The 14,344-nt window shown below is 40.4% G+C and overlaps 1 protein-coding gene across 1 annotated transcript; it reads left to right on the top strand.

Moving 5' to 3' along the window:
• Positions 1-497: 497 nt before the first annotated feature.
• LOC135055103 (pulmonary surfactant-associated protein D-like) lies at positions 498-14,020 on the top strand. Its single transcript, XM_063958757.1, has 5 exons — positions 498-539; positions 789-987; positions 6,627-6,734; positions 7,938-8,021; positions 13,348-14,020. The coding sequence occupies exons 2-5, from the start codon at positions 807-809 to the stop codon at positions 13,725-13,727; spliced, it is 753 nt and encodes a 250-aa protein (XP_063814827.1). The 5' UTR covers positions 498-539; positions 789-806; the 3' UTR covers positions 13,728-14,020.
• Positions 14,021-14,344: the final 324 nt, after the last annotated feature.

The following is a 14,344-nucleotide window of genomic DNA, read 5'->3' on the forward strand; positions in this document are numbered from 1 at the left end:
GAATCTAAAATTTGTTTCACACTATTTTAGTCCCTTAAGATTCTGGAGGACTGGGGTGATCTCTGGCCATTCAATTCAAATTTACACCCACTTCTAAATTCACACGTCAAGCACTAGTTGAAAAAATATGTGAATAGCTTAGTGAATGTGACATGGAGAAAACAGAGGAAAGTAGAAAAGGAATTGGTACAAAAACTTGGTATCTAGCACCATAATGCATGTGCATAGTACAAAAGTTACAACATTCACTTTGAGCAATATTATAAATGGAAAATACTTTTTTATTTATTTATTTAGTTTAGGTATTTTTCTAATTATTGTCTTGTTCATATGTTTATTTATGTTATACTAATACAATTTCCTTATTTATCACCTTCAGGATATTGAATCCTGTTCCATTTTACAACATGACAGATCCGCCAATACAAATTATGCAAATAAGGAAACTATTTATTAGTATAAAAGGTCTGCACTGTAAGCATTTCTTTACTTGTACTACTGCTGGTAACATTAACTCTCATATTCTTCATATCTGATTGGTAATTTTCAGCATGATTCAAAGAGAAAAATAACACATTTACATTATGAATAATTGTTTATTCCTTTAAAGATTGCTTACAGTATATATATTTTTCTGTTTGGTATATTTATGAAAGTATTGTGTCTTTATTCTCTGACAATAGAACTATTGTGCAATTCCCTTGCAGCAAGAAATGTACTCATCTGCAGTAATGGCAATACTATTACAGTACCTCTAATAAATGTTTCTTTCCTCATCTTTACTATAGATCTATGACATTTGGAATATGCAAGCTTTCCGTGTTTTCTGTGTCCTGCTAAATGTGTCTTTAGTGTTATCCGGAACTCAGATATGTAAAGACCCAGACATCAATGCTTATTCCATTATCACATGTGGTGCCCCCGGTAAAGATGGTTTACCAGGCAAGGATGGTAAAAATGGACTTAAAGGAGAAACAGGAGAACAAGGTGAAATACTACAACCACTGTATATTAGAATGGTGTAACAGAATTTGCTTTCCAACTTTTTTATAGTAATAAATTACGTTTTATTTGTGAAAATGTCTTTTGAATATAATCGTTAGGAACATAATAAGCAATACAATGATTCACATTTAATATCAAAATTAACATACCTTATTTGGACATTTCAACAACCATCCATTTTACCAACGAATGCTTTTATCTGTATTTTTGTAATCTGTTATTATATCACAGCTGCACCAATGCAATTTTACCAACAATTAAAAATCCTTTCAGAAATACCATTCCTTTTTAACCCTCTCACAATCCTCTCATTTCTACCAGTCCAAATACATTTCTGCACCCACTTTATCTACGCTTTTGATTCACTTCAAACTAAATCTACACCCATTCAGCTTACACTGCTTTTCTCACCTGCATTTTTGCAATTCTTCTGCCCTGATTCCCTTACAGCCTCCTCTCCTACTTCCAGTTTCCGTCAACCTATTTACCTACTTAACACTATGTCCAGGCTTCCTTCTACTCCCCACATCACTCAGTGTCTACCTAATCATGTGTCTTGCCCCCTATTCACATCTCTATCCTTCCCCCCTAGTCTCCTACACCTCCTTTCTCCCCTCCTCAGTCTCCCCTCCATCCCTGTTTCCTTCCCCCTCCTTTGCTCTTACATCACTTTCATTCACCTCTGCTCCATGGTCCTGCTACTCACCACTCAGCCCTGCTCCATCCCTTCCCTGTCATCTCCTCGGGTGTAGTACGGTATGCCGGCACGCGGGCTCCCAGCGACCGGCATACCGACAGCGTGGCGAGCGCAAAGGAGCCCCTTGCGGGCTCACTGCGCTCGCCACGCTGCGTGCACGGTGGCACGCTACGCGCGCCACACTATTTTATTCTCCCCCCCAGGGGGATCGTGGACCCCCACGAGGGAGAATAGCTGTCGGTATGCTGGGTGTCGGGATTCCGGCGCCAGTATACTGTGCGCCGGGATCCCGACATTCGGCATACGAGAAGACCACCCCATCTCCTCACACCCCCATTCACATCACCCTGAACTCTCTCCCAGCCCACCTCATGCAGTTTCCCCTCCTAGCTCAGGCACCAGCATCATCACTACTCTCTCATCATCCTTGCCCTCAAAGTTAATCTCACCTCACCACTACAGCAACCCTGATAATTTCATTCACATCTCTCCCACAGACTCATACCCCCTATCCTGTGCCCTCTGGAATGCCAGATTTGTTTGTAACAAACTGGTCCACACTCATAACCTTTTCATTTCCAACTCCCTGCACCTCCTGGCCATTACTGAAACCTGGATTACTCACTCTGACACTACTATTTCGTCTGCTGCTCTCTCTCATACCACCAGAACCATCCCTTACATTCTCTACATTTGAGGTCCATGCTATACGCCTTTTCCAACCAGTCCATCTTAGAGTAGCTGTCATTTACCGCCCCCCCTGGCATTGCCTCCAAATTCATCGACAACTTTGCTTCCTGGCTTCCTCACTTCCTCTCTTCTGACATTCCCTCCATTATCCTAGATGATTTCAACATCTCTATCGATATCCCCACACAATCTCCTGCCTCTAAACTCCTTAACCTCCCCTCTTCACTTGGTCTCTCCCAGTGGACCTCCTCACCCTCCCATGTGAATGGGAGCTCACTGGATCTGGTCTTCAATCACCGTTGTGATATTTCTGATTTTTCCAACTCCCCATTTCCCCTCTCTGACCACCACCTGCTCTCCTTTAACCTATCTCTCTCTGCTTCCCTATCTCTACCTCCTAAGGCTACCATCACTAAGCATAACATTGAGGCTATTGACACCACATTCCTTTCCTCCCTGTTTGACTCACTTCTCTCTCCTATTCTCTCTCTCATGCCCTGAACAAGCCACTTCCATATACAATGCATCCTTTACTTCTGTCCTTGACTATGTTGCTCCACCAACCACTATTTACCCTCGCAAATTAACACCTCATAGAAACATAGAAACGTAGAATTTGACGGCAGATAAGAACCACTTGGCCCATCTAGTCTGCCCCTTTTTTTTATCCTTTAGGTAATCTCAACCCTTTTTGAACCTTAATTCTTTGTGAGGATATTCATATGCCTATCCCAAGCATGTTTAAATTGCTCTACAGTCTTAGCCTCTGCCACCTCTGAAGGGAGACTATTCCACTTATCCACTACCCTTTCTGTGAAGTAATTTTTTCTTAAATTTCCCCTGAACCTCCCCCCCTCCAGTCTCAATGTATGTCCTCGAGTTCTAATACTTCTCTTCCTTTGAAGAATGTTTCCCTCCTGAACTTTGTTAAGACCCTTGATATATTTGAAAGTTTCTATCATGTCTCCCCTTTCCCTTCTCTCCTCCAAACTATACATGTTAAGATCTTTTAGCCTTTCCGGGTACGTTTTGTGATGTAGGCCATGCACCATTTTAGTTGCCCTTTTTTGTACACTCTCTAATGTATTTATATCCTTCTGGAGATATGGTCTCCAGAACTGGACACAGTATTCCAGATGGGGCCGCACCAGTGACCTATACAGTGGCATTATTACTTCTTTTTTCCTGCTACTGATTCCTCTCCCTATGCAACCAAGCATCTGACTTGCCTTTCTCATTGCTTTGTTGCATTGCTTTCCTGCCTTCAAGTCACTTGAAATAGTGACTCCTAAATCCCTTTCCTCCTCAGTAGTTTCCATTATAGTACCCTTGATACTATATTTAGCCTTTGGGTTTTTGAGACCCAAGTGCATGATTTTGCATTTTTTAGCATTAAACTGTAGTTGCCACGTTCTTGACCTCAACCCTGGCACACTAAATGCACTAGATATCTGCAAAAATGCTCATGTACTGCTAAGTGACACTGGAGGAAATAACGCTCTAAGGCAGACTTCCTCCATTTCAAACTTATGCTCTCATCCTTCAGTGCTGTCCTTTCCCTTGCTAAACAGTCATACTTCAAGAACCTCATCTCCTCCCAGTCTTCCAACCCCCCGGCACCTCTTTGTCACTCTCAACTCACTCCTCTGCCCACCTCTACCTTGTCTACCCTCCTCACTCTCTACTCTTGACTTTGCCACTTACTTCACATCCAAAATTGACTCCATACATCAGGATATCACATCACACCAGACCAGCAGCAACCAGCCTCCTCCCATAACTTACCACCCCTCCCTATCCCTCTCACCAACTCTTACATCTTTCTCCCATGCATCTGGTGAGAAAGCCATGGCCCTCATCCTTTCTCTCACCTTACCAGCTCTCCTCTTGACCCTATACCCTCCCACCTCCTCCGCTACCTCTCTTCTTCTGCCTGTTCTCATCTTTCCCACCTTCTCAATCTCTCCCACTCATCAGGCACTGTCCCCACTGCCTTCAAGCATGCACTCATCTCTCTTATTTTTAAAAAAACATACCCTGGATCCAAACACTCTCTCCAACCATCAACCCATCTCTCTTCTCCCTTTTGCCTCCAAACTTCTTGAGCATATTTTCTACAACCACCTTACTTCCTTTCTTTCCTCACACTCACTGCTTGACCCATTCCAGTCTGGCTTCCATCCTCTCCACTCCACTGAAACTGCCCTTACAAAAGTCTGCTAAATCTAAGGGTCACTAATCTCTACTTATTATTCTTGATCTCTATGCTGCTTTTGACACTGTGGACCACCCTCTCCTACTGCAAATCATTCACTCCATTGGTCTGTGTGATACTTCCCTCTCTTGGCTGTCTTACAACCTCTCTGACAGTTCATTCTCTGTCTCCTCTCATGACTCCAACTCCCCCTCACTTCCACTAACTGTAGGTGTACCCCAAGGCTCTGTCCTTGGTCCTCTTCTTTTCTCTCTCTATACATCCTCACTAGGTAAGCTCATTAGCTCTTTGGATTTCCAATATCATCTCTATGCTGATGACACTCTAATCTATCTTTCCTCTCCGGACTTCTCCCCTGCTCTCCTTACTTGAATCTCCAACTGTCTCTCTGCTATCTCTGTTTGGATGTCCCAACGCTTTCTTAAACTTAACATGTCTAAGACTGAGCTGATCATCTTCCCTCCCTCCCGAATAACCTCAACTCCCACAATCTCATTATCTATTGATGGCACTACTATCTCCTCTAGCCCCTAAGTGAGCTGTCTTGGAGTAATCCTTGACTCCTCCCTCTCCTTCAAACCACACATTCAGCACCTCTCACAAACCTTCCGTTTTCATCTAAAAAATATTTCGAGGATCAGACCCTTTCTGACCCAGAATGCTACTAAGACCCTCATCCACTCACTGGTCATCTCCAGACTGGACTACTGTAATCTCCTCCTGACTGGCATTCCTGACAAATACCTCTCTCCACTCCAATCTATCCTCAATGCTGCTGCTGAACGCACTACGTCCACCTCTCCTCTCCTACAAGACCTTCACTGGCTTCCCTTCCTTTTCAGAATCCATTTCAAGCTTCTCACACTCACTTACAAAGCCCTCACCCACTCCTCTCCCATTTACATCTCTGACCTTAACTCCCCTTACACTCCCACCCTGGGCCGGCAACAGAAAACTCGGGGCCCTGTACAGTAATATCTTTGGGGCCCCCTCAGATTTTATATATATATATATATATATATATATATGTATACATACTGTGTATGTATATATATATATATTCTTTATATATATATATATATAAAGTGAAGCCCCCTTCCTCCCACACATCCCTCAGTCTGTCTGTTCCCAAAGACTACATACTGCATTCCCAGCTCTCCCACCCCATGCCAAAGCCATATATACCCTCACCAATCCACTGCCTTTAACAGAGAGGGACCCGGATTAGCAGCACACACTCGCGCTGCACAGTCACTGTGTGTAATAGGATCCTGTCACTCTGAGGCTGCGCCCACACCGCCTACAGCTCACTGCCCTATTTGGACAAAATTTCTCACATCCCTGGTGGTCACTAAGTGGCATATCCTTGGGGCCCCTTTAAACCTTGGGGCCCAGTACAGTTGACCCCTTTGACCCCCCTGTGGCTGGCCTTGATCCCACCCATCCTCTTCGCTCGTGCTAGTGTCGCCGACTCTCCTGCCTACTGATTACTTCCTCCCACTCCTACCGCCAAGATTTTTCATGTGCTGCTCCAATTCTCTGGAATTCCCTACCTCTCCCCCTCAGACACTCCACCTCTCTACAAAACTGTAAATGGGCTCTCAAGACCCACTTCTTCACCAAACCCGACCAAATCTCATCCTAACTCTCTGTGCCACGTTCTCTATGTACCCCCTCTGTGTCACCCCTGTCTGTCTACCCCTCACCTTTAGAATGTAAGCTTTCACGAGTAGGGCCCTCTTCCCTCATGTGCTTATCCTTTCTCTTATTTTAATAATCTTCATCTGCACCAACTCCAGCAGTCCTCTGCCACATGATACTTATTTCAGTGTTATCTGCTGACGTAGCTATGTTTATTTACCCTGTAGTTGTCCTATATTGCCTTCAACTGTAAGTTACTGTTTTCCTGTTTTGATTATTTATTTATGTACTCTGTAATTGGGCACTGCGGAACCCTTGTGGTGCCATATATATAAAGGATAATAATAATAATTAATGTTTTTAATACATTTATTTCAGGACTACCAGGACCAGCTGGACTAAAAGGGATTGCTGGACCACCCGGATTAAGAGGAGAACGGGGTCTCCCTGGCCCAAAAGGTGACAGAGGGGACAGTGGAGCCTCAGGTAAACTTATTCGATTTTTGCAATTACTTTATACATTTACTATGCCACTGAGTTTGAAATAATGTATTAAGACAATCAACTTTTAAACACTACCCATATCAATCACTATTGCATATAATTTATTTGCTGAACCTTAAAGTCAGTGGTGATTTTTTTTTATTTAAAAAGTGCATCAAATATTAACATTTTAAACCTAGCATTTAATGGTATTTTGGAAGTTATTAATAATGTTGCACTTTTGTCAACCTGTAGTCCAGCAAGTAATGATTGAATAGATGCAGTATTTTGATATATAATATTTTGGGTTTAGTGTTATAAATGCAAACTGTATTAAATTAAGCAGAATTTCTATTTGTTATATTTCAAAATACTTCACATATATCACATGCAATTAATAAAAGTATTGATCTTTTTAAAATTTGTTTGTAACTGATGAAATCATCAGCACTGCCTGTTTATTAGATATTGGAGACTTTATGTTTCTGAAATCACATAGGACAGTGTGCACTGATGTCAGTACTACTCAAAATAGTCAGTGTATACTGTATGTTCCTAAGTGGTAGAGAGAATAAAAGAATTAAGGAGCCTTGAGCACAGATAGAGAAGGTCCCCCAAGGTTCCATAGATGCACGTGTGGTCAATACTATTGGCTTCATCTTTCAGCTATTGACACTAACGACAAAACAAGTTACAAATAAGGGGGCAGATGTATTAAGCCTGGAGAAGTGATAAAGAAGTGATAAGTGGAAGGTGATAACATACCAGCCAATCAGCTCCTAACTGTCATTTTTTTAAACCCGTAATGACTGGCTGGTGCATTATCACTTTCCACTTATCACTTCTTTATCACTTCTCAAGCTTAATACATCTGCCTGAAAGTATCTAAATAACTTCAAGATGACATTCTTGCCTTGTAACTATAGCAAGCATTATAATTATGTGAGCTGCTATATAATATACAATGGGGCAGATGTATTAACCTGGAGAAGGCATAAGGAAGTGATAAACCAGTGATATGTGCAAGGTGATAAATGCACCAGCCAATCAGCTCCTAACTGTTAATTTACATATCATTTATCATCTTGCACATATCACTGGTTTATCACTTCCTTATGCCTTCTCCAGGCTAATACATCTGCCCCAATGTTTCATTGCTACTTGGACCACTTGGCATACAGATATTAATTAGTACTCTTTCTCCAGTACTCGAAGCTCTTCAAAAACAAATTGCAATTTTGGAAGAGCATGTTAATAAACTTCAATCAAGCTTAACACAGCAGAAAAATGGTGTGTATCCCTATGTGTAATGGTATGATTTTTGGTTATGTATTTCTTATATTTGTGAAAGAAAAGAGCACAGTATGTGCAAAATAATACTCTAGAAGTGTGTATAAGCTGCAGTTAGATACATGATTACATGTAATAGCTTGAACTTGTCCTTTCGGCAACACAAGCAGTTCCTAAAATAATTTCACTTGACAAAAACATCTGCCAAATAGTTTGTGGTCAAAAAAAGAGACACAGTGGTGGATATTCAATTTATGGGTATATTTACTAAGCCTTGGATGGAGATAAAGTACCAGCCAATCGGCTCATAAATGTCATTTTTCAAACCTTGCCTGTGGCATGGCAGATAGGAGCTGATTGGCTTGTCATTTATCTCCATCCACTTTATCTCTGTCCAAGGCTTAGTAAATAGACCCCCTAAGTGTGAGTTGATTCACTAATCACTTTACCACAGCTGTAGTGCTGGCAACAATTCAGTTATATACTGTAGTCCCTTCATGATGCATCCAATAGATGTGCAAACAAAAATGAGAGATTTTAAGACCCAATACATACATGATGCTCATTGTGGGTCTATATACAGTTGTGCTCATAAGTTTACATACTCTAGCAGAATTTGTGATTTTCTGGCCATTTGTCAGAGAATATGAATGATAACTCACAAACTTTTCTTTCACTCATGGTTAGTGGTTGGGTGAAGCCATTTATTGTCAAACAACTGTGTTTACTCTTTTTAAATCCTAATGACAACAGAAACTACCCAAATGACCCTGATCAAAAGTTTACATATCCTGGAGATTTTGGCCTGATAACATGCACACAAGTTGACACAAACGGGTTTGAATGGCTACTAAAGGTAACCATTCTCACCTGTGATCTGCTTGCTTGTAATCACTGTGTGTGTATAAAGGTCAGTTAGTTTCTGGACTCCTGAAAGACCCTTGCATCTTTCATCCAGTGCTGCACTGACGTGTCTGGATTCTGAGTCATGAGGAAAGCAAAAAAATTGTCAAAGGATCAGCGGGAAAAGGTAACTGAACTGTAAAAAACAGGAAAGGAATATAAAAAGATATCCAAGCAATTGAGAATGCCAATCAGCAGTGTTCAAACTGTAATTAAGAAGTGGAAAATGAGGGATTCTGTGGAAACCAAATCACGGTCAGGTAGACCAACAAAAATGTCAGCCACAACTGCCAGGAAAATTGTTCAGGATGCAAAGAAAAATCCACAAATAACTTCAGCTGAAATACAGGACTCTCTGAAAAAAAGTGGTGTGGTTGTTTCAAGATGCACAATAAGGAGGCATTTGAAGAAAAATGGGCTGCATGGTCGAGTCGCCAGAAGAAAGCCATTACTATGCAAATGCCACAAAGCATCCTGCTTACAATACTCCAAACAGCACAGAGACAAGCCTCAAAACTTCTGGAACAAAGTCATTTGGAGTGATGAGACCAAAATTGAACTTTTTGGCCACAACCATAAACGTTACATTTGGAGAGGAGTCAACAAGGCCTATGATGAAAGGTACACCATTCCTACTGTGAAACACGGAGGTGGATTGCTGATGTTTTGGGGATGTGTGAGCTACAAAGGCACTGGATATTTGATCAAAATTGATGCAGCATGTTATCAGAAAATTCTGGAGGAAAATTTGCACTCATCAGCCCGGAAGCTGCACATGGGACGTACTTGTACGTTCCAACATGACAATGATCCGAAACACAAGGCCAAGTCGACCTGTCATTGGCTACAGCAGAATAAGGTGAAGGTTCTGGAGTGCCATCTCAGTCTCCTGACCTCAATATCATTGAGCCACTCTGGGGAGATCTCAAACATGCAGTTCATGCAAGACAGCCCAAGAATTTACAGGAACTGGAGGCTTTTTGCCAAGAAGAATGGGCAGCTTTACCATCTGAGAAAATAAAGAGCCTCATCCACAACTAAAACAAAAGACTTCCAGCTGTCATTGATGTTAAAGGGGGCAATACACGGTATTAAGAACTGGGGTATGTAAACTTTTGATCAGGGTCATTTGGATAGTTTCTGTTGTCATTAGGATTTAAAAAGAGTAAACACAGTTGTTTGACAATAAATGGCTTCACCCAACCTCTAACCATGAGTGAAAGAAAAGTTTATGAGTTATCATTCATATTCTCTGACAAATGGCCAGAAAATCACAAATTCTGCTAGGGTATGTAAACTTATGAGCACAACTGTAGTAGAACTGGTATTGCATTTTAACAATGTTCAAAAACCAGCATGGGAAATTTCAAAAACAACTGTAAATGGGGGTGGAGTCTGTGGATGTTATGGGGTCTGATGGCATATATAGGTGAGTATGATGGCGTATAAGGGCATATGAAGAAGTCTAAGGGCATGTAAGGGGCATCTGTATGGACTCATGGTATATAAGTATGTGGGGAACAGGGAGAAAGGGGGAGGCGGTACCAATCTGAGGCTTTGCCCTGGGTGACAGAAGCATAGCTTCATCCCTGAGTTTAGAGCCACTGATTGCAAAACAATATTAAGGAAGAGGAGATGATGGTGGAGATAAGCAAAGAAAGAGTAGATGAGGGAAGATGGACCCACTTTTTTTTTAAGCTTGCAATGTAGTGGAGTGGATGTCGAACAAAGGTGACACAGAATGGCCAGTCAAATTTTTGGGGAAAAATGGGGTGTTAATAGGGTACTAATAAAGCCAGAGATGGCATGAGGTATATGCCTTCTCCAATGTGTGGAAAATGCACAGCTTTGTGGTCATCATTTTACTTTTCTCAATGTTGCTCTTGCCTGCCTCGCCATCCATATATTCTTAATTACTATTAAAAAATAAGTTCATATCACTGTTATACTGCCTAATACTAGTATAAGCAGCTGATGTGAGAGGCTAGGAGGATTTGTCTCTTATCTCTACAACAGAATGAACCCTAGAGCCCCACAACTTTCATTAACCCCCCCACACACACACACAAACACACACACACACATACACACACACACACACACACACACACACACACACACACACACACTCCTATCAAACTCAAAATACCAGCTCTAAAAACCAATCCAGCATCATACTTATTATAATTAGAATTAACTACTTAACTTCAAACTCATAGAAACATAACATAGAAACATAGAATTTGATGGCAGATAAGAACCACTTGGCCCATCTAGTCTGCCCCTTTTTTATCCTTTAGGTAATCTCAACCCTTTTTGAACCTTAATTCTTTGTAAGGATATTCCTATGCCTATCCCAAACATGTTTAAATTGCTCTAGTCTTAGCCTCTACCACCTCTGATGGGAGGCTAGTCCACTTGTCCACTACCCTTTCTGTTAAGTAAGTTTTCCCTAAATTTCCCCTGAACCTGCCTCCCTCCAGTTTCAGTGTATGTCCTCGAGTTCTAATACTCTTCCTTTGAAGAATGTTTCCCTCCTGAACTTTGTTAAAACCCTTGGTATATTTTAAAGTTTCTATCATGTCCCCGCTTTCCCTTCTCTCCTCCAAACTATACATGTTAAGATCTTTTAGCCTTTCTGGGTAAGTTTTGTGATATAGGCCATGCACCATTTTAGTTGCCCTTCTTTGTACACTCTCTAATGTATTTATAGCCTTCTGGAGATATGGTCTCCAGAACTGGACACAGTATTCAAGATGAGGCCGTACCAATGACCTATACAGTGGCATTATTACTTCTTTTTTCCAGCTATTGATTCCTCTGACTATGCAACCAAGCATCTGACTTGCCTTTCTCATTGCTTTGTTGCATTGGTTTCCTGCCTTTAAGTCACTTGAAATAGTGACTCCTAAATCCCTTTCCTCCTCAGTAGTTTCCATTATAGTACCCTTGATACTATATTTAGCCTTTGCGTTTTTGAGACCCAAGTGCATGATTTTGCATTTTTTTAGCATTAAACTGTAGTTTCCACGTTATTGACCATTTCTCAAGCCTAGCTTGGTAATCAATCATTTGTTTTACCCCTCCCGGTGTGTCTACCCTGTTGCAAATCTTTTTATCATCTGCAATAAGGCATACTTTCCCTTTAATACCATTTGCAATATCACCAACAAAGGTATTAAAGAGAACTGGTCCAAGTACAGATCCATGGGGTACTCCACTGGTAACATTTCCATCCAAAGATTGCACTCCATTTACTACAACTGTCTGTTTCCTATCCTGCAACCAGGCTCTTAACCATTTAACTGTGTTCTATGTACTCTGCATCTTCTTTCTTGGTGTTTGCTCCCTTCCAGCACCTCTATACTGACATCTTCCACAATTTCACAATGCTAAAATTACTGGGAGGAGTTGGGTGCATCTCAAAGTTGTCCATGATTGGTTAGGCTATGCTCCAATAGGGAGCATCCAAGCACTGGAACCCTAGGCTGCAGTCTGATCTGTTCAATGGTTGATCAGTTACTGTTCATCCTTTGCACTCACACACTGGCCACATTCTCTCCTAAATCACCATGTCCCTTCACTCACACATTGCCAATATCCTCACCTCCCTCATCCTTCTCCTTTCCTCACACTCCTGCTTCTCCTCTCCTTCATCACCCTGCTCCTTCCCTCACACTCCAGTCCCATCCTCACCTCCATCACACTCTGGCCTCTCCTCTCCCCCCTGTAATCACCATGTTCCTTCCCTCACATTCTGGACCCTCCTCTATAAAGAGGTGAGCAGATGCTACATTACAGTGTTTTCCTGGAAAACACTGTAACATACAGTAGCATTTTGTATGCAGATAAAGCCGTAGTCACACACATGGTGCATATCATTTTAATCAGCACAGTCTGTTTGTGCATCTCATTTGCATAATCATGTGAATAAGATGTATTTTTGCTTAATAAGATTCCTATTTGCAAAGCTGCCAGCAAACTGCCGACTCACTCATGCCAGGCATTTTGCATTTAAGCACAACGAGGTACAGCTTTGTTGTGCATTAAGGGGTCCCCCATTTTGTTACAGTAGCTAACTACTATGCCACTCACAATCCCCACTATTATTCTCTCGGTTTGTTATGGTAGGATGCAGATATATCCAGTAAATGTATGTACCATGAAAATAAAGTCCTGCAAATTAGATTACCAAAGACAACAAAGCTTTGCTCATTTGCAAATTAGAATTTATTATTGATAATGATTTACTTCAGACTGTAAATCAATTTTATACATATCAATACCTGTGCATTATAACATATTGCACAATGTACTTTACATAAATAATAAACAAAAACTTGTTAACAAAATGTATCATAATGACACTTATAATGTTTATTTTTCCCTGTTCCATATATATTATATATTTATTCTTTTTCAGCTTTTACATTTTTTGAAGGAGGAACAACATCTGGTGGAAAGATTTATGTTTTAAATAATGCCCAAGCTAATTATAATGAAGCAAAGTTAGTTTGTGCCCATGCAGGTGGTCAGCTACCTTCACCTGTGAATGCCGAGGAGAACCAAGCTATCTTAGATATTCGTAAAAAATCTCCAATAGCTATATTTCTGGGCATAAATGATATAAAAAAAGAGGGCACTTTTACATATCCAAATGGTGAAAACATTGGCTACTCAAACTGGAATCCTGGTGAACCGAATGATAAGAATGGAAAGGAGGATTGTGTAGAATTGTATGAAACTGGAACATGGAATGATAAAAATTGTGAAGAAAAACGTGTTATCGTTTGTGAGTTTTGATCCATTTAGAAAGCAATTCACTGCTGTGCTTTAATAATTTACTTTTGATTATCTTTAGTGAAGTGGGTCATTTTATTTTCTTAAAATTAATATTATTACAATCAGTTGTAGGCTTAGTTACTACATACAAGTGTTGTCTACTGGCTAGAGCATGTAAAATACATTTTATGATGCAGTTAGCATTAAATAAAATTGTTCCTGGATAGTTTTGGAACTTGAATAAATTGTCAAACAAATTCAACATCTACTGTTGGTAAAGCACTAATAAATGGATATTTTTCATTTTTAGCATCTAATGGCTCTTTATTGACAAAGCATGGCATAAATAATATTAACTAAGCACAGCATATTTATATAAGCATGGCAAATATTGTTATCTAAGCATGGCATGCATTTTTTTATTCTTTAACTCTAACTTTATAATAATATAGATAGATTAATGCTATAGTTAACTGATAATTGTTTTGCGTACTCATTAAATAACACTGGGTGGTTTTAATGATTTTTTATGAAAATACACATTTGGGTATAAATTGTTGTGATTGCCTTTGTATTTCCAACAACAAGAACTAAAATATGTTGATCTAAAATTAATTTTAAAATTAAAAAAGTGTTAC

This window comes from Pseudophryne corroboree, chromosome 3 (assembly GCF_028390025.1).
Source record: "Pseudophryne corroboree isolate aPseCor3 chromosome 3, aPseCor3.hap2, whole genome shotgun sequence".
In the NCBI taxonomy this organism is placed as follows: Eukaryota; Metazoa; Chordata; class Amphibia; order Anura; family Myobatrachidae; genus Pseudophryne; species Pseudophryne corroboree.

Coding starts and splice junctions, on each gene's coding strand:
- LOC135055103 (XM_063958757.1), top strand. CDS start 807: ATGCAAGCTTTCCGTGTTTTCTGTGTCCTGCTAAATGTGTCTTTAGTG. Junction 988..6,626: donor AGGAGAAACAGGAGAACAAG/GTGAAATACTAC, acceptor CATTTATTTCAG/GACTACCAGGACCAGCTGGA. Junction 8,022..13,347: donor CTTAACACAGCAGAAAAATG/GTGTGTATCCCT, acceptor ATTCTTTTTCAG/CTTTTACATTTTTTGAAGGA.